The sequence below is a fragment of the Ursus arctos genome, unplaced genomic scaffold (genome assembly GCF_023065955.2).
Source record: "Ursus arctos isolate Adak ecotype North America unplaced genomic scaffold, UrsArc2.0 scaffold_18, whole genome shotgun sequence".
NCBI lineage: Eukaryota > Metazoa > Chordata > Mammalia > Carnivora > Ursidae > Ursus > Ursus arctos.
The window spans coordinates 37,908,182-37,926,087 of NW_026622852.1; the positions used below are offsets into that span (position 1 = coordinate 37,908,182).

A 17,906-nucleotide genomic window follows, 5' to 3' on the forward strand; every position below is an offset into this window, starting at 1 on the left:
GATGAAAACGCCCGCTGAGAGCATTTTAGTCCATCCTCATAGTCGACCCACAGCCTCAGTATTATTTCTCCTGTTTTACAGGAAATAGAGGAAAGAGATGTAGCGCTCCGAAGTAACCAGGCCAAGAGATAGTTGTTGGTGCGTTGGGCCAGGAACCCAATTTCCAGCTGTGAAATTCCAACCTTTCCTGCTTCATTCTGCTAGCTTAGCACGAATCCGACAAACATGGGGCTTCAGCGGTTTCCTGTCTCATCATAGTGGCCTATGGCACTGCGTGACACCCCCCCCACCCCCCGCCATTTAGCAGTAAAATATTGGTGGGGGAAAGGTGGGAAGTATGCAACTAAATATGCTAAAGTCTGGAGATAAAGAACCTTTTAGAAACCTGGCTCCCACCATCTAGGTCTTTATCCAGCTTGCAACCAGGAAACGACTTGATTGGTCCAGAGTTTGCTAACCATCAAAATGGCTTCACTTCTGTGCACTATGATATAAAAGCATCCTTTTTCTACAAATCCCACTAAGAAAATGGCTTAGCTTCCTCTGCCTTCAGGATACATAAAAGCCGCTATTTAAAAATACCACATTAAAATTTTTATGTGATTTATTTTCCTTAAATAATAATTTGCTACCATCCTGTCACAAAATTTTTAAAAAATTTAACACAGTATGAACACAGGCAGAATTCTTGAGGACAATCAAAATCAGGGTGCACTTAGAATAAATTAACATCAAGTTGTGTTTATATTCAGATAGCCTGATCCTCTCCTTTGAAATGAAATGGAGACCATTCTAACTGAGGGTGAACGCACACATTTGTTCTTCTATACAGAGACTCATTCTTTATAGAAACTCAACTGTAATTTGAATCAAGTCAGGAATCCTGAGAAACACTTACCATGGGCGTGCACACACACACATCCACGGACAACCCTCTAGAAGCTGGGTTTCCCATGGTTCCATGACTAGATCTTTCCTCAGAAGGGCCAAAGATTCTGAATATTTAGATGATATCCCATCTCCCCTCAGGAAAATCGTAGTGTTTCAAGTTTAATAGCTTGAAGTAGCAGCAATCCATGTAGTAGATTCAGTAGTCGATAATTCCAGTCTTGGGTTCTGCAGGTATAGCAAGAGGCAAGCAGAGGCGAGAAGCACCCTACTCCTGACGACAGATGACAAGACACACCGGGAGTCTTCGTTCTCAGAGTCTCAGCTGAAAACTCACCTGAACCTACGGTACTAACCCGGGCCAGGCACCGTGTGAGCCCCTGAAGAGGGTCACTGATGCAGGGAGCAAGCGGGGCATTTTGGACATGATTCTCAGAAACACGAATATGGGAAGTGGGAGGGGGATGGGGCAGAGGAAGGCAGGGCAGAAAAGGTGCTGCCCGCCCTTCAGCCTGAAATCCCACCCCCCTGCCACTGAGTACATTCATCAGGGTTCCCTTAGCATTGGCGGGTGAACGCTAATGGTTCCAGCTCTGCCTTGAAGCACAGAAAACTCAGAAAGCTCAGCCCTTAGAGTCCTATACACATATACACACAAACAGCCAAGCAACTCGAAACAGCCACACCCTCTTGTTTCTGGGAGGCCAACAGCACCGCTGGCCTCCCCTCTCAACTGCCCAAGGATGGTTTACAGGAACATGGGAGGAAGGCAATCGGACAGGCCCCAAACTGAGATCCCTTTTTGCTTATTTCTGAGGACGAACGGGCCTAAATGTAGCTGTAACCGCATGCGTTATCTACACAGTTCCTATGTACATGATACCTCTTCTAGAGAACTTTAAAGTGCCTGGGTTCAAATGTGCTCATTCCTTCCCCGCAGCCTACAAACTTCCTCTTGCTGCTTCCAGAGAGAAGGTCTGTCCTTAAGGAGGATGTCCTTGGGAAAGAGGAATGAACATTTTCACAGTTGTCTTAACTGGGATCCAGCATTTGGACTAAGCCCTCTTCATAAACACGAAGAATCGCTTCACATACAAACTTGTACTGGCTCTGGAAAAGGAAAGAAAGCTGTCAGTCCACCCGTAGCTCCGTCAACATGGCCTCGTACCACATCTATGCTCACTCTTTCCCATCGCTCATGAGTACTGTGAGCTCCAGCTCTGGGCCAGGCCAGACCCTGCGTAGCTGCCGGGGACGCACAGCAGGACAGAGACCCCCCTGCGCAGCCATTATTCCTGCCTCGTGAGGGCTGGGGGCAGCTCCCAGAGAGCAATGGGCAAAGTGTCATGGAAGCCACAGCCGACGGAGGAACCGGGCCATTCTGCGTGGCAGTCAGGGCTCAGAGCCCCGGCCGGGAACACGTGGGCCCGGAAGGAGTGGCTGCACAGGTGGCCGGGCCCTGGGTGTGCGGGGCCTTGTGCCACAGTAAGGAGTCTGGACTTTGTCTTCAGCAGGGCCACTGAACGCTGCTCTGCAGGACGGGGTTCTTTATATTAAGCAACACCTAAGGACTTACTTAGTGACGGGTACAGGGTGAAAGGAAGCGCTCAGACGGTGCTTCAGCAGCTAGGAAAGTCTACCCTGAAGGTGCACGGTAGACACTGAACCGGCAGGGAAGTCTTCCGTAACAGGAAACAGGGCAGAGAGCGAGAGGCTTAATAACCTGACCTTCTCTTAATTGTACTTCCCGAGTATAATACAGAGCTCACCACCATTAGAGGAATGTTAGAAACTTTGTCCACGAGCTTGTGAGGACACAGAGCTGGTGGCAACATGGAACTCCCACTCCTTTCTTTGCTTACTCCACCTCCTCCAGAGAGCCTTTCTTGACTTTCCAAAGTCTATTTTTGATAATCTTCCATTGAGTTCTTAGGCTCCCCCTGGACTTCCTCCATTACTGTTGAGATTTTTAACGGACTGATCCAGTTTTCCCACCACATACAGGCTTGGGTCTCTCTGGTGTGTGCAATTATCTAAGTGAATGTGGGATGGTCCCCATTTTGCAGATGGGGAAACTGAGGCTGAGAGGTTAAGGGACTAGCCAAAGGTCACCTAGTACGTAGGGTAGCCTAAATCATGTTCTTTTTTCTCCACACCCCACCCGCCTCTCTTGAACTTCTAGGGGAAAAACCCACGAGATTTCCTCTGGGGGACACTTGCAGCATCAACGACCCGGATGTGACACACACGGGAGACAGCCCAAGAAGATGAGAGTAGGGCTGTGTGAAACGTCCACTGAGCCAGAAGGCGCACCCACAGACAGGCAGGTGGGGTAAAACCCTCGGGGGACTTTGCTTACTCCTGATGGACAAATGATGGGTCAGTGGCTCAACCATGCAGAAGACAACCAGGGCTGCGTGGCTGGCAGGAAAGACAGCATGAAGGCAGCAAAGGGGAAGGGCAGTGAAAGACAGAGGTCACGTGGGGTGGGCTTTGAAATCGCTCCGCCTCTGGCAAGCTCTATGACCTTGGGCAAGCGATGCAGAGCCCCTGAGCCTTGGCCTCTTGAGTTCTAATTTCAGAGCGTTGTGGTCTGAGAATATGCAGGGGATAATTTCAATCTTTTGGTATCGGTTGAGACCTGTTTTATGTCCCAGAACATGGTCTATTCTTGAGAATGTTCCGTGGGCATTAGAATAGAATGAGTATTCTTTGGTTCTGGGGAGTAGTGTTCTATATATATCTATGAGGTGAGCCTTGGCCTCTTAACCTGCAAAGCCCTTCCAAAGGCCTGGCCCAGGGCAGGTGCCCAGAAGGTGTTGGCCATCGTTACTACTGTTATCAGTGGATTTCTACTTACTGATGTCTGCACCATCATGGCACGCTGGTCTCGCATTTTCCGGACAATATCCAGTGGGTAAACAGGCAGGTTTCTCTCAGTTAGGCACATGGCTGTTTCCATGGTGACCAGCACACCGGTGCGGCCTATTCCAGCACTGTGGGGACAGAAGCAGAGACTTGGGATTTGCTCCGGCAGTATTTCTGCACGGCCCAGCTTAACTCCTAGCTAGCTCCCACGTTTACTCAGAGCTTTCCCCCCCTGACCTTCAAGAGCACCAAACACATTCAGGGTGTGCTCTCGAACGGGCTGAAAAGGCCTCTCCTCATTATTCTGAGGCCAGGGGCTTCAACACCACTGAAAAGAAACCAACCTTTAAGAGTGGGCTGCACCCCGCTCTCATTCACATCTACTGTGAAGGTCGGCGACTCAAGGACAGAGGAAAAGCTGAGGGTGGGGCTTTCTTCTTCTGGTCTACATTCAGAGATTTAGGCTTTCATAAAACTCTAAATCTTTTGAAATTGTGAAGAAATAGAGTAAACAGAGCCTTCTTGTAAAAGCATCTTGTCTCGTGGGATTTAGGTGCTCTCTGACAATTTTCTCCAGGTCTTTTCCTCTGGAGTATGTGTATGAAAACACACAAAACCGGAGAGCCACAGTACCTGCAATGAACTAACACGGGTTCACCATCTACTCGCAGGGACCTCACAGAGTTCACAAACTCCAGAAAGTCTGAGGAATCATCAGGAACACCATGGTCAGGCCACGCGACGTACTGCAGATGGGTCACAGTGTGCTCTTCCCCGGTCTGTGGGAGATGCAGGGTGGCCTTGGTCAGTCCATCCAGAAGGTGGGCGGGGGGACCCCGGGCTCAGTTGCGGGGGTCCTGTCTCCTGCTGCCCTTTCACCCGGCGCGCACAGCCCTGCCGAGGCCCGTGGAAGCCCCCGCTCACCCTCCACGGCTACCGGCTACTGTCCCACACAGCCATCCTCCGGGACACGGCTCAGGCCACCCCCACCCACTCAGGACGGCTTCCTTCCCCGCTTCTACCCACCGTGATTCCTCCCTCTCGCCCTGATGGTACTTGCCATCAGGGCCACACACACTGGCTTTTCCTTTTTTCAGGGGGGCAAAATATACGTAACATGAAGTTTAGCATTTTAAGCATTAAGCATACAGTTCAGTGGCATTAACTACATTCCCGGTGTTGTGCACCCATCACCACGAGCTACTTCCAGAAGTTTTTCATCTTCCCAAGCTGAAACTCTGTACCCATGAAGCACTAAGTCTTCAATCCACTCCCCCTCCCCGCCAACCACCCTTCCACTCTCTGTCTCTCGGATTCCGACTACTCCACGTATTGCACACACTTGTACGATCCTTTCGTGACTGGCTGATTTGACCTAGAAGAGTGTCGTCAAGGTTCATCCTTGCTGTAACATGCATCAGCATTTCCTTCCTTTGAAAGGCTGAGTAGTACTCCGCTGCACAACAGACCACATCCTGTTTCCCCACTGATCCGTCAATGGGCACTTGGATGTTCCCACCTGCAGGCTACTGTGAACAGTGGTGCTGCGAACAAGCGGGCCGGTTCTTTCACAAGTCGGCTTGTACGCTTGCCGAAATGCTCACCAGGTGAAAATGTAGAAGAGACCTGGAAGCACCGCCCTAGCCAGGACCACGGAGGATACTGCTTTAGCACCTGCCTCTAAGCTCTGCCCTCCCCCCCATCCCTGCGGGGGCACGGCTTACCTCAGTGTTGGTGACCAGCATTTCTCGGAACACATAAGCGAGGGTACAGTCCTCGGACTGACATCGGATGTGAAAGTGGCCGTGTTCCATGACATCGGGAGGATCAGGCCAGTACTGGTGACATTTGGTCTGCAAGGGAACCACCGGTGTGAGCTCACCTCCGCCGTGGGGGTGGTGCACACGAGCAGACACCTGGACGGCCAGGTGGGGCGTCTGGCCAGAACCCTCACACTCACGCCAGGTACTCTGAGAGCTGCTGGCAGAAGGGAGACTCAGGCAAAGCCCATCTGCTTGGTGTCTGTTCCCTGAGCCTCCCCTCCTCTCCTGGAGAGTAGGGTGGGGGTGGGCCTGCCAGAGGCCCGGCCACAGCTCTCCACCCGGCCTGGAGGATGAGTATAGAGGTCATCCTCCTTATCACCAGGGTCTGCTTGCTGCAAGAACAGGAGAGGCCTCAGACACAGTGCCTTGCCCCAGGAGCAACCTCTCCCCCTATCCATCCCCCATCAAGCCCACTCCAGGCCCTCAGGCCCCCCTTCCACTTCACCCTCCTTCACCATCCATCCCCTACCCACTCGAGTAGAAGGCCTCAAAGCACAGCGGTTAAGAGCACACAGTGGGAAGTCAGAACTTCACTGGACTCATTTTCTCCTCTACCTGTTACCCTTATGACTTTGAACCTGCCTCTCAACCTCTTGGATTTTCACTGCCTTCACCAGATAAATGGGGACAGCACCTGCTTCCCAGATGGTGACAGAGGCTGGAGGTAATGGTGTCCAGTGCCAGGCTCACGGCGGGGGGTCAGGTTACCACTGTTGCTGTGAGCCCCCCATCGACTTCAGTAAGAGTGATCAGAAATTGCACAGACATTCCAGTGAAAGAAGTCCCCAAACGGAGACGAACATCCCTTTACATTCAAGCAGAATCCCCTAGGCCCTCAGAGGCTTTTGTCCATGACTCACGGAGCTGACACACTCCCCAGATGGCACGTGGGGAGCCCTGGCCTCAGAGGGGTTAAGCCACTTGCCCAAAGTCGTGGGGCTGCTGTGGCTTCCCTGCAGGCTCACCGAGAGCCCACCATCTCTCCCTGTTTTTTATCCTCCCTTCCAAATCCTGTAGCTTGGGCCACAGCTGTCTTAGCTCTTGCCTCCGGCTTCAAAGCAAAACTCAGGGCCAAGCTGTCCATCCCATCACAGTGCCATCAAATTCTGACTCATTCAATTTTTTTTTTTTCTCCAAGCCTATAGCTGCAACATCTTACATAAAAATTATATTTGTGTACAGCTAAAAGGGGCTATAAACCAACAGATGCACGTAATTTGTCTAGAACAGCTTTTCTATTCTTATTTTTCAAACGTCACAGCGATTATTTGAAAGTAAAGTATGCGGCTGGGAAGTTGGAGTTAAGAATTTACTTGTAAACCTTAAATATGGGTGTTTGGGTTAGTGGCCATTTCCCACCTTCCCTTAGACATGAAGGGGCTCCTGTCCCCAGAACCCAAGGCAGAGTTGACACCCACCGGTCTACACCTGTCTCACCCTCACAGGTTGGGGAACATCATCAAAAAGACGTGAGCACACACTGGCCCGTGAGCTGGACCTGGGCACTCAGAGGCCCCTCACCTGTCCTTAGAACGTAGGTTCTGCTTGTCTTTCCTGCTCCCAGAGGCTGCTCCGAGGACACAGCCTTAAGACTGTAATGTGGTGCTGGAAACACCTATACCACAGACATAGCTGAGCCCAGTTAGGGCCTCTTCATAAACTTTAAAGATTTGACGGGAAGGTGCAGGGATCCATTTGTCTTGCGGCTACCCAAAACAAGCCTTGTAAGCTCCCTTTGCTTGTTAACAGTCTCCTCCCAACGTGGAGCGGCCCGCCTCTTGCTTCAGTCTCTCCTTGCCCTCTGCATTTGGGGGCCGGGGGCTGGCTTCAGATCACACCTGGGCAGTCCCCGGGGACGGCTCTCTGCTACGGACTCCCGGCTGCTGACGCGAAGGGTCTCTGAAGTGATCAGCCCCGTACAAGGCAGAGCCAGAGACACCTATTTCCAGAGACTCCCAGTGACTCTGACCAGAACTGGACTCTCTACCCCTTGATGAAATTTAGGTTTTAGGTCTATTTGGATCTCAAAGCACTGAGGGTGTAAGTAGAAAGAGCAAGGAAGCTGTGGAAACCCTGAGTTTTAATCCTGGTTCGTAGCTCCACTAACCAACTGTGGGATCCTGGCCACGTTACCAGACTTCTCGGAGTCTCTGTGTCCACACTCATGCCGGCTGTGGGGGTGAGGATGCTAACAACTAAGGCTGACTATCTAGGGAGCAGGGTATGCCCAGCACCCAATGGCACTCTTTATGGACAGTAGCTTGGCTTCAAAAAACCCTACGAGATAGGTATTATTAGTGTCTCTATTTTGCATACGAGTAAACTGAGGCCCTGAGTGTGAACCTACTGCAGATCACACATATCAGAAGAGGCGCGTACAAAGATGTAAAAGGTAATTTTTCACCCAGAGGGAGCGTCCCTCATGGAAGGTGCAGGAGAATGCTTTTTCAATTGAAAAGTGATACCTCTAGAGGTCTTTTCTCTCTATGAGGAAACCTGTGAACCTGAAGGGAGAATATGATGACAAACATTCTGGGTGGGAATGAAACAAGGCAGAAATCAGAGCGATGCTGCAGTGGGAGCACCTCACAGGCTACAGGACAATGCAGACACTGGAGCGGGAGATTCCGCGCTCACGGACGCACCTGCTGGGCACGCCACATGGCCCGAGGGGAGGCCCACTCTACTAAACGCACAGTAGGGGAGAAAGCAAATGGGGCATGCTGAAAACCTCAACTCTCAGAACAAGGAAGGGGCGAAGCTGCTGGCCTGGAGAGAACCCAGGGATGGTGGGGACGAGCAGATAAGGGACCTTAGGATAAAGGGCTCGGGTCAGCTGAGAGTTCACAACAGGAGAGGGAGGAAATACGCAGCCTGGGTTTTTTAAAAGAACGGGTTTCTAACGATCGATACACAAGAGGGATAAGTCCCCAGGGCCTGAGATAGTGAAGGCAATACTGATTCAGGAGAAGGGGTCGGCTGGGATGGGCTCCATCAGGAAGACAGGTGGGGAAACAAAGAAAGCCCCTGGGTCACACGGAGACCTTGGAGGAGTTCAGGTTCAGAGAGGTGCGATGTCACCAGGACGGAGCAGGAGCAGCCAGACCTGTAAGAGCAGGTGGAGGAAGGAGAGCCTGTGGGGAAGAAAGGGCCTTTCTGTCTGGGCTGGAACAAACAGGACAGGGAAGAGGGGCTGCTATCCAGGGCAGATCGTCTGTCACTCACCACACCTACTGCAGCTGGTGAATGAATGCAGCTCAGAGCTGGGAAGGGCAGAGCCAACCTTACAGGGGAAAGAGAAGCCCAACCCAGGGGAGGACACTGCGCCCCGCTGCCCCGAAAGACCGCGTGACACGGGAGAGGGGCACCTCCATGAGTACTCGAAACTTCCAGGCACCCAAAGTCACAGAACAATAGAGGCAGGCATAGCATAGGTTTCAAATGGGGAGCCTGGCAGGCTGTCGAAGTGAGATAGCGACAAAGGTGACGTTAGTCAACTACAAGATAGCAGACATGGCCCAGAGCAGGGCCTGCAGAGTATGGGAGCTGCTGGTACAATTGTGGGATTCAGTAACATGGCACTGCATGCATAGTGGTAAAGTGAACTTTTTTTTTTTTTTTTAATTTATTTTGAGAGAGAGAAAGAGTGCTCGAACGGGGGCAGGAGCGGCAATGGGAGAGGTAGAGAGAATCTTAAACAGGGTCCATGCTCACTGCAGAGCCTGATGTGGGGCTCGATCTCACGAACCTGAGATCATGACCTGAGCTGAAACTAAGAGTTGGATACTTAACCGACTGGGCCACCCAGGTTCCCCAAGCAAATTTTTTCACAGGGACCAAGGACGATCTGAATTGTGTTGAGGATGGCTTTAACATCACTTCCCTAATATAGTAACTCCCTTTTTATGGGAGACAGAGAAAGAGAGCGTGTGTGCACACATTCATATGTGCCAGACTTTGGGTTCAGGGCCTGTGGGGCAAGGAAAGAATATCTTACTTAGAATTTAATATCACTGTTCTATGGCATATATATATTATTTTTTTTTTTCAAGTAGAATCCACCCCCAGCATGGAGCCCAACATAGGGCTTGAACTCACAACCCTGAGATCAAGACCTGAGCTGAGATCAAGAGTCAGATGTTTAACCAACTGAGCCACTCAGGCACCCGCATGGTCTTTGTACTGTTATGCATACCTTCTCTTTATGGCATGTGAGAGTTTACTTCCATTTAAGGTATATCTTTCAAAATAGATTTATTAAAGCAAAAAAAAAGAAGTCAATTTAAAGAAAAAATAATACTACGGTAAAATAAATACAGTCTAGTCCCAGCAATAATTGTTAAGGTGGTCCCCAAACTACTTCCACGGCTAGCTGACATTTATGTAATATTTATTATGTGTCAAGCACTCTTCCAAGAAACCTACCTGCATTAACCCCCAACGATATCTGTTATCCCACAAGATAGGTGCTATTATTATTCCATTTTACCCAGAGGTTTTGTAGCTTTCCTGAGTCACACAGGTAGGAAATGCCAGAGCCGGGATCTGAATCTGAGTCTGCCTTCTTACCCACCACAGCGCGGAACAAAAGGGCTGTGAGTGCCCCAGAAAAAGGGAGAGGGCAGGACTGTGAGTCAGTCAGGGTTCCCTAAGTTCAAAAAAAGGTCCAGGTCACTTCATTTTCAATGCAAAACACGATTAGAAAATCACAAAATATAAAACAAAATATAAACAAAATTTAAAAATACACAAAACCAAGACTTCTGGACAAGGAGATCAGGTGGTGCCTTGTGATTTCAGGAAAGCCTTGGACAGTGTCTCAGGGTAACGGGGTAAGATAAGGTGGAGAAATGCAGGAGCTGGGAGCAGAGCTGGGAGAATTACAACTGCTCCCCAAAGGGTACCCTTGATGCCTCTGACTCATGGCATTCTAGAAGGAGGTTTCTACTGCCTCTTGAGGACCTTCATGTTTGTTAACTGTCACTTACGTGAAGAGAAGAGATTCTGATCAAAACTGTGAGTGACAAGAAGCTAAGAGTAACGCCGACACAAAGAACGATGGAAGGAAAGCCCAAAAAGCCCCAGAGAGCACGTGACGGGCCAGATCCAGTGCCAAATTCAACCAGTGATGATGGCACACAAAACAACGCTAACATTTGCTGGATACTTGCCACATGTGGTTCTCAAAGCCTTTTACAGATACTGTCTCCGTCTTTTACAAACCGTCCAAGACGGGCACTATTATCACCTCCACTTCATATACGGGGAAGCTGAGGGCCAGAGAGAGGAAGTAACTTGCTCACGGGAAATTCTGTTGTGAACCCGGATTGTCCGGCTCCAGAGCCGTGGCTGCATTCTGGATGTAGCTTTCGAGAGTCAAGGGCAGAGTACAAAACCAAGCAACTGGCCGGAAAGCAACACCAAGACGGAGTCCACACTCTTTCTGCTGGTCAAAGGATTAATAGAAGCCAAGCTTCTAACCTTTTATAAAGTCTGAGGTTATTTAGTGCCTAGAAGAGCGGGGTAACTTATCTGTGTCTTCCAGGTGGGAGAAGCAGGTGGGGGGAGGTTCAAAGCCATGTGGATTTCAGCTAGTTGTAAGGAGGAATTTTTTAAAAAAATATTGGAGCTGAACACGCACAGGATGGACCCTGGAGATGTTTTTGCAGAAGTGGAGAGCCCTCTGCCTCGGACAACACACAGAAGTCCTCTGCAATTGACTGGGCTCTGCAGAATTAGTTAGGAATTCTTACTCCGGTGTTTCAGGTGAGAGGGTAGACTGTTCTCAAACACACTATTCATTCTAATCTGCATATTCTGATTTTCAGCATGGATCAATTTGGTATTCTGAGTGATGTACCAAGGAGAGAGGCTGGGAAGAAGCAGCACACGAATCATTCAAAGCAGGTGGCTCAAAGTTAATTTATATCCAATTTTGGAAAGGGTTTCTGAATAAATGTTTCCCGACGAAGCTATCTTGCAGTACGCACAAGTTAGAGAATGCACAATACAGGTATCCCTTGCACAGCGACTTCTGTCCTCTGGAAACGGCACGCCCCGCTAAGCAGTGCGGTGCCCATCGCTCTTCTCATCAAGCCCTTCTGCCTCTTTCTGCATCAGGTTTTCCCGCATCACAAGTGACGGCTGACAGAGGTTGTCGTTTCTCCAACTTTTTATGGCCACTTTGGCACCCACACCACTCTTCTCAGGACCAGCTCTTGTCCTGGGTGGCTGAGGCTACAATCAACATGGGGGTTCTGTGGGCCAGGTGAGGTGAGGCAAGGGGAATGGCCTTCTGGCTTGTTATAACGGATCCGAGCCAGGAGCAGGAGGGGCTGTTTCATCACTTGTTAGCTCCGGGAAGGCCAGGGAGCGGACAGGAGTGCCGAGCTGCCTGTCACTCGAGGTGCCTATCAGGAGCTCTCTAAAGGAGACTTATGGGTCACGCAGGGGCCGGACCAGGGGGCATTAAAGACCCTTTCCAGGTCTGAGATTCATGCTCCACAGAGCACAGTGTGACATGCCCATGTCTGAACTGGAAATCAAGCCACTTACCCGCCCTCGCTCTGTGAGAGTCGTCAACATGACAATGAGTGATAACTTCTGATCCCAGATGACTTGCCAAAATTGTGCACAGGTGTGTGGCAGGGGACCCTGAGCAGCAATGTACTTGTTCACAAGGTTAGCAGCAGGAATTTCCATCTGGCGAGAGATTGTTCAGGCATTAGTACTTGTCACTGCGACAAGGTGGACACGGAACGGATCTTAAGCTCTTCTAGCAGGTGCCTGACATCACACCAGTATATCCCATCAGTGTATAGCCCACAAGGAAAATCAAAGCAAAAGCGATTTTTAAAAATCTTTGAAAGACACTTGACAACGACGCTAGCATTAACTACCTGAGGTAAAGCTGCACGACACGCAGTAGGTAATAATCAGCAGTGTACCTACAAGATGGCAGAAGAGTTTCAATGACCTTTACCGCTTAGCCTATATATAATCAATACTGGCCACCTGTATTTTCAGTAATACATACCAGTCCTCATGCCCAATCTCTCCCCACACAGAGCTTTCTATCAAAATCCACTGACTTTTCTGACACAGACCATACAGGCTTATGCCACCACAAATGCCACTCTTCGCTTTCTGCAGGGCTGCCGATGCTCGTGTCATTGAGTCGGCCGATCCTCTCCCCCACCCAGCCTTACCGATGTATAATCAACAAATAAGACTTGCATGTATTTAAGGTGTACAACATGATGGTGTGATATACGCACATGTTGTGAAATGACCGCCACAATCAAGTTCGTGAACACATCCGTCACCTCACCCAGTTACCACTCGAGTTGATTAACGTTAAACGTCAAGATGTTTTCAACTGTCCTCAGTGTCCCTCCCCCATCCTGCTCTGCCCTCACCTCCTCCCTCTGAACTGAGTCGTTTCTATGACAAACACTCAGAACCTGTGGAGCTTTGAGGTGACACTGGGACTCACTCATTCTTAGGTGGGGAAGGCAAACAGAGGCGCCTAATTCATGGTTTGGTTGATGCTTGGGTTAATAGCTTCTGCAACCCTGGTCTTAGTTCCCTCATAGCCTCACAGTCAAGGAGACTGGATTGAGTCACCTTGCTGACCCCACCAATTCTGATGCCCTGCTCTTAAGACACCAGGAATGGTGAAGTGAGGGTCAACGAATTCCACAGATGTTTTAGAATAAATGGAATCACTGATAGGACCCATTTTTATTAAGTAGTTCTTGATATTTCATTATAGCTTGAGAACCTGAGGAATCATCTGCTCATTTAGACCAGGGGTTGGCAAACTGTGGCCTGAGGGCCAAATCTGACAGTCACTTTGCAAGCTAAGAGTGTTTTGTGGGGTTTTTTTGAGATTTTTTTTTTTAAAAAGATTTTATTTATTTGAGAGAGTGAGAGAGAGAGCACAAGCAGGAGAACCTGCAGAGGGAGAGGGAGACGCAGGCTCCCACGCAGGGGTCAATCCCAGGACCCCGGGATTATGACCTGAGCCAAAGGCAGATGCTCAACTGACTGAGCCACCAAGGCCCCAAGAGTTTGTTTTTTTTTAAAGATTCTATTTATTTGTTTATTTAGAGAGCGTGAGCAGGGGGAGGGAGCAGAGGGAGAGAGAATCTCAAGCAGACCCCACTTAGAGTGTGGAGCCCAACTTGGGGCTCAATCTCACGACCCTGGAGATCATGACCTGAACTGTAATCAAGAGTCAGATACTTAACTGAGCCACCCGGGTGCCCTGCAAGCTAAGAGTGTTTTAAAAATATTTTTACATGGTTGTATTTTAAATGGTTGTGTAAGTACCTAAGTGATACCCTCCATTTTGCCTCAGCTTGCAAAGACCAAAATGTTTATCACCTGGCCCTCTACGGAAAAAGCGTGCTGACCCCTGGTTTAAATGAAGAAAATGAGGTTCAGAGAGGCCAAGTACATTGCCGAAGATGCATTTTCAGAGTGGAATGAATGCCTTTCCCACATGTGAAATCTTTCACCTTTTCTTTTTGGGTTATGTGCACAAGTGGTTTTCTTCCCCTTATTTTTAGGTGGGATGTACAGTAATAACATGGCGGAGGGAGAAACACAGAAAGTTACAAGCGTACCACTGGCAAGAAAAAAAAAAACCAACACCAAAAAAACCCACAAAAATGTCAGCAGTTGAGGACAGAAGGCATGTGGACGATGGGAGTCAGAGACACGGAATCTGAGTTTTGGTCTCACCTTCTGTTAGCTTTGTGACTTTTCAAATTATTTAATCTCTCTGAACCTTAGTTTTGTCCTCTGTAAAATGAGACTACTGTGCCTTCCCTCAGGGGCTGCTGAGGTGCTGAAATGAGGGGGCGAGCAGGGAAGCACTTCGTCCACTGCAAAGCACCACCCATGCCACGATCATGCTTGGGGCAGTGATCAATGTGCTCTTAGTATCCAGATTCTTGACTTACGTTCACATAACTCGCATTAATATAATCTTCATTTCCCTGCAATAAGACCCGGGTGGTGTCATCTGCGGGGGAGAAAAAAAAATTTACCGATTATCCCGAGCGTTATTTTTATCATGCCAAGGAAACCACAGTTCAGTCCCCAGCCCCATCTGCAGCTCTCGCCTCATTAGCATAAACACTATTCCCCAACTGTTCCCAGTCTGACATGGCGGCAATAAAGACGGTGGTGTTTACAGACACACTGAAAATTGTTCCAGAATACCAGACAATCTGTTTTAAAAAGGGAAACATTATCTCAGCGTGTTGGGGGAGGGCAGGAGGGGGAGGGAGGCATTCACACCGGATACTCACAAGGCAGCACATCTTTATATCGGTTTTTGTCCAAATTTTGAGGCAGCTTTGCAAACGTGATGGCCAGACCGGGCTTCTTTCTGTAGAGTTGCTACATAACAAATACAGAAAAGAGAAGAAAAAAACCCACACATTGCAAAAAACAGCTATGGAGGGAGTATGGAAACATACTTTAACAACAGCGTTAGTTTGTTATTAGATCTTAACATTTAAAAGTGATTAGGTGCTATATTTTATTTATTTTTTGAGAGAGAGAGGGAGGGAGAGAGGGAAAGATAATCTCAAGCAGACTCCTCACCCAGGGCAGAGATTGAGGTGGGGCTTGATCTCACAACCCTGCGATCATGACCTGAGCCTAAATCAAGAGTCAGATGCTCAACTGAGCCACCCAGGTGCCCCCAGGTGCTATATTTTAAAAGAACACTCTTCCTAAGAAGCAACTTTACACTCTCATGAGAAACTGACTATATTCACTTCTTTTTTTTTTTTTTTTTTTTTAAACATGAGGATCTTTGGGGAAAAGGAAGTCATAGGAAGGGGTCTGACTCACCAGATAATGGATCATGGTAAGCAAAACCTCGTCTTTATGACAGTCATTTGACAAATGGTAGAAGCAAGTAGAGAAAGGAAAGGATCGTAACTCAAAGTTACATGGAAACCATTTACATTAGCCTAGAAACATTTCCATCCAGCTCGATGGAGAGAACTGGCTTCTTAACTAAAGAACAAGACCATTTCATTCATCATTAAGAAGTCTGTTTCCAGGGGCGCCTGGGTGGCACAGCGGTTAAGCGTCTGCCTTCGGCTCAGGGCGTGATCCTGGTGTTGCGGGATCGAGCCCCACATCAGGCTCTTCCGCTATGAGCCTGCTTCTTCCTCTCCCACTCCCCCTGCTTGTGTTCCCTCTCTCGCTGGCTGTCTCTCTCTGTCGAATAAATAAATAAAATCTTTAAAAAAAAAAAAAAAAAAAAAAAAAGAAGTCTGTTTCCACAGTAAAAACAGTAAACTTTATTTAAAGAGGTATGTCCCTGTGTGTATAATTATTAGCAAAAAAATGCAATTAAAACCATCTTTGCACATCTACGAGCCCCTACTGGACACATTGTGTGGTTTCCCCAAAACTGACCACCCAGACACCCCTCACCAGTGGTTTTTTTTTTAAATTAACTTTATGAAAGTTTAAAAACAACACTACTGTTTCCTTTTCAACAATTCCTTGGCGATTCGGGGCCTTTTCTGGTTCCACACAAATTTAAGGGCTGTTTGCTCCAGCTCTTGAAAAATGTCATTGGTATTTTGATGGGGATGGCGTCGAAAGTGTAGATTGCTCTGGGTAGCATGGACATTTTAACTATGTTTATTCTTCCGATCCATGAGCATGGAATATTTTTCCATCTTTTTGTGTCTTCTTCAATGTCTTTCAAGAGTGATCTGTAGTTTCTAGAATACAGATCCTTTACATCTCTGATTAAGTTAATTCCGAGATAACGTATGATTTTTGGTGTTATTGTAAATGGAATGGATTCCCTAATTTCTCTTTCTTCAGTCTCATTGTTCGTGTATAGAAATACAACTGATTTCTGAGCATTGATTTTGTATCCTGCCACACTACTGAATTACTCTATAAGTTCTAGTAATTTGGGGGTGGAGTCTTTTGGGTTTTCCATAGGGAGTATCCAAAAAAAGCTGGGGGCATCACGTTGCCTGATTTCAAGCTATACTACAAAGCTGTGATCACAAAGACAGCATGGTACTGGCAAAAACAGACACATAAACCAATGGAACAGAACAGAGAACCCAGAAATGAACCCTCGGCTCTATGGGCAACTTATCTTTGATGAAGCAGGAAAAAACATCCAGTGGAAAAAAGAGTCTCTTCAATAAATGGTGCTGGGAAAATTGGACAGCTATATGCAAAAGAATGAAACTTGACCACTCTCTCACACCATACACAAAGATAAACTCCAAATGGATGAAAGACCTCAATGTGAGACAGGAATCCATCAAAGTCCTAGAGGAGAAAACATAGGCTGCAACCTCTTGGACATCGGCCACAGCAACTTTTTTCATGACACATCTCCAGAGGCAAGAGAAACAAAAGAAAAAATGAACTTGTGGGACTTCATCAAGATAAAAAGCTTCTGCACAGCCAAGGAAATAGTCAAAAAAACTAAGAGGCAGCCCATGGAATGGGAGAAGACATTTGCAAATGACACTACAGATAAAAGACTGGTATCCAAGATCTACAAAGAACTTCTCAAACTCAATACACGAGAAACAAATAATCAAATCAAAAAATGGGCAGAAGATATGAACAGACACTTTTCCAAAGAAGACATACAAATGGCTAACAGACACATGAAAAATGTTCAAAATCATTAGCCATCAGGGAAATTCAAATCAAAATCACACTAAGATACCACCTTCCGCCAGTTAGAATGGCAAACATAGACAAGACAAGAAACAACAAATGTTGGAGAGGATGTGTAGAAAAGGGTTCCCTTGTACCCTGTTGGTGGGAATGCAAGTTGGTACAGCCACTTTGGAAAACAGTGTGGAGGTCCCTTAAAAAGTTAAAAACAGAGCTATCCTATGATCCAGCAATTGCACTACTGGGTATTTACCCCAAAGATACAGACATAGTGAAGACAAGGGCCATATGCACCGCAACGTTCATAGCAGCATTGTCCACAATAGCTAAATTGTGGAAGGAGCCGAGATGCCCTTCAATAGATGACTGGACTAAGAAGATGTGGTCCATATATACAATGGAATATTATTCAGCCATCAGAAAGAACAATTACCCAACATTTGTAGCAACATGGACAGGACTGGAGGAGATTATGCTAAGTGAAATAAGTCAAGCAGAGAAAGACAATTATATGGTTTCACTCATTTATGGAACATAAGAACTAGGAAGATCGGTAGGAGAAGGAAGGGAAGAATGAAGGGGGAGTAGACAGAAGGGAGAATGAACCACGAGAGACTATGGACTCTGGGAAACAAA

General features: G+C 47.8%; 1 protein-coding gene across 15 annotated transcripts in view; it reads right to left on the reverse strand.

Annotated features, from left to right (window-relative positions):
- Positions 1-592: 592 nt before the first annotated feature.
- Positions 593-17,906, reverse strand: part of PTPN3 (protein tyrosine phosphatase non-receptor type 3) — a 108,323-nt gene continuing 91,009 nt past the window's right edge. For 9 of the 15 annotated variants that reach the window (XM_057313660.1, XM_057313664.1, XM_057313657.1 and 6 more), the window contains 6 exons: positions 14,900-14,990; positions 14,549-14,610; positions 12,135-12,281; positions 5,481-5,609; positions 4,390-4,535; positions 593-3,884 (listed from right to left, as the gene is read on the reverse strand). In XM_057313660.1, the coding sequence (XP_057169643.1) occupies positions 3,632-3,884; positions 4,390-4,535; positions 5,481-5,609; positions 12,135-12,281; positions 14,549-14,610; positions 14,900-14,990 (828 nt within the window). In that variant the 3' untranslated portion in view covers positions 593-3,631. The remainder of the gene's footprint in view (positions 3,885-4,389; positions 4,536-5,480; positions 5,610-12,134; positions 12,282-14,548; positions 14,611-14,899; positions 14,991-17,906) is intronic. The other 6 variants (XM_026506044.4, XM_048223138.2, XM_048223134.2 and 3 more) reach the window with 1 other exon arrangement.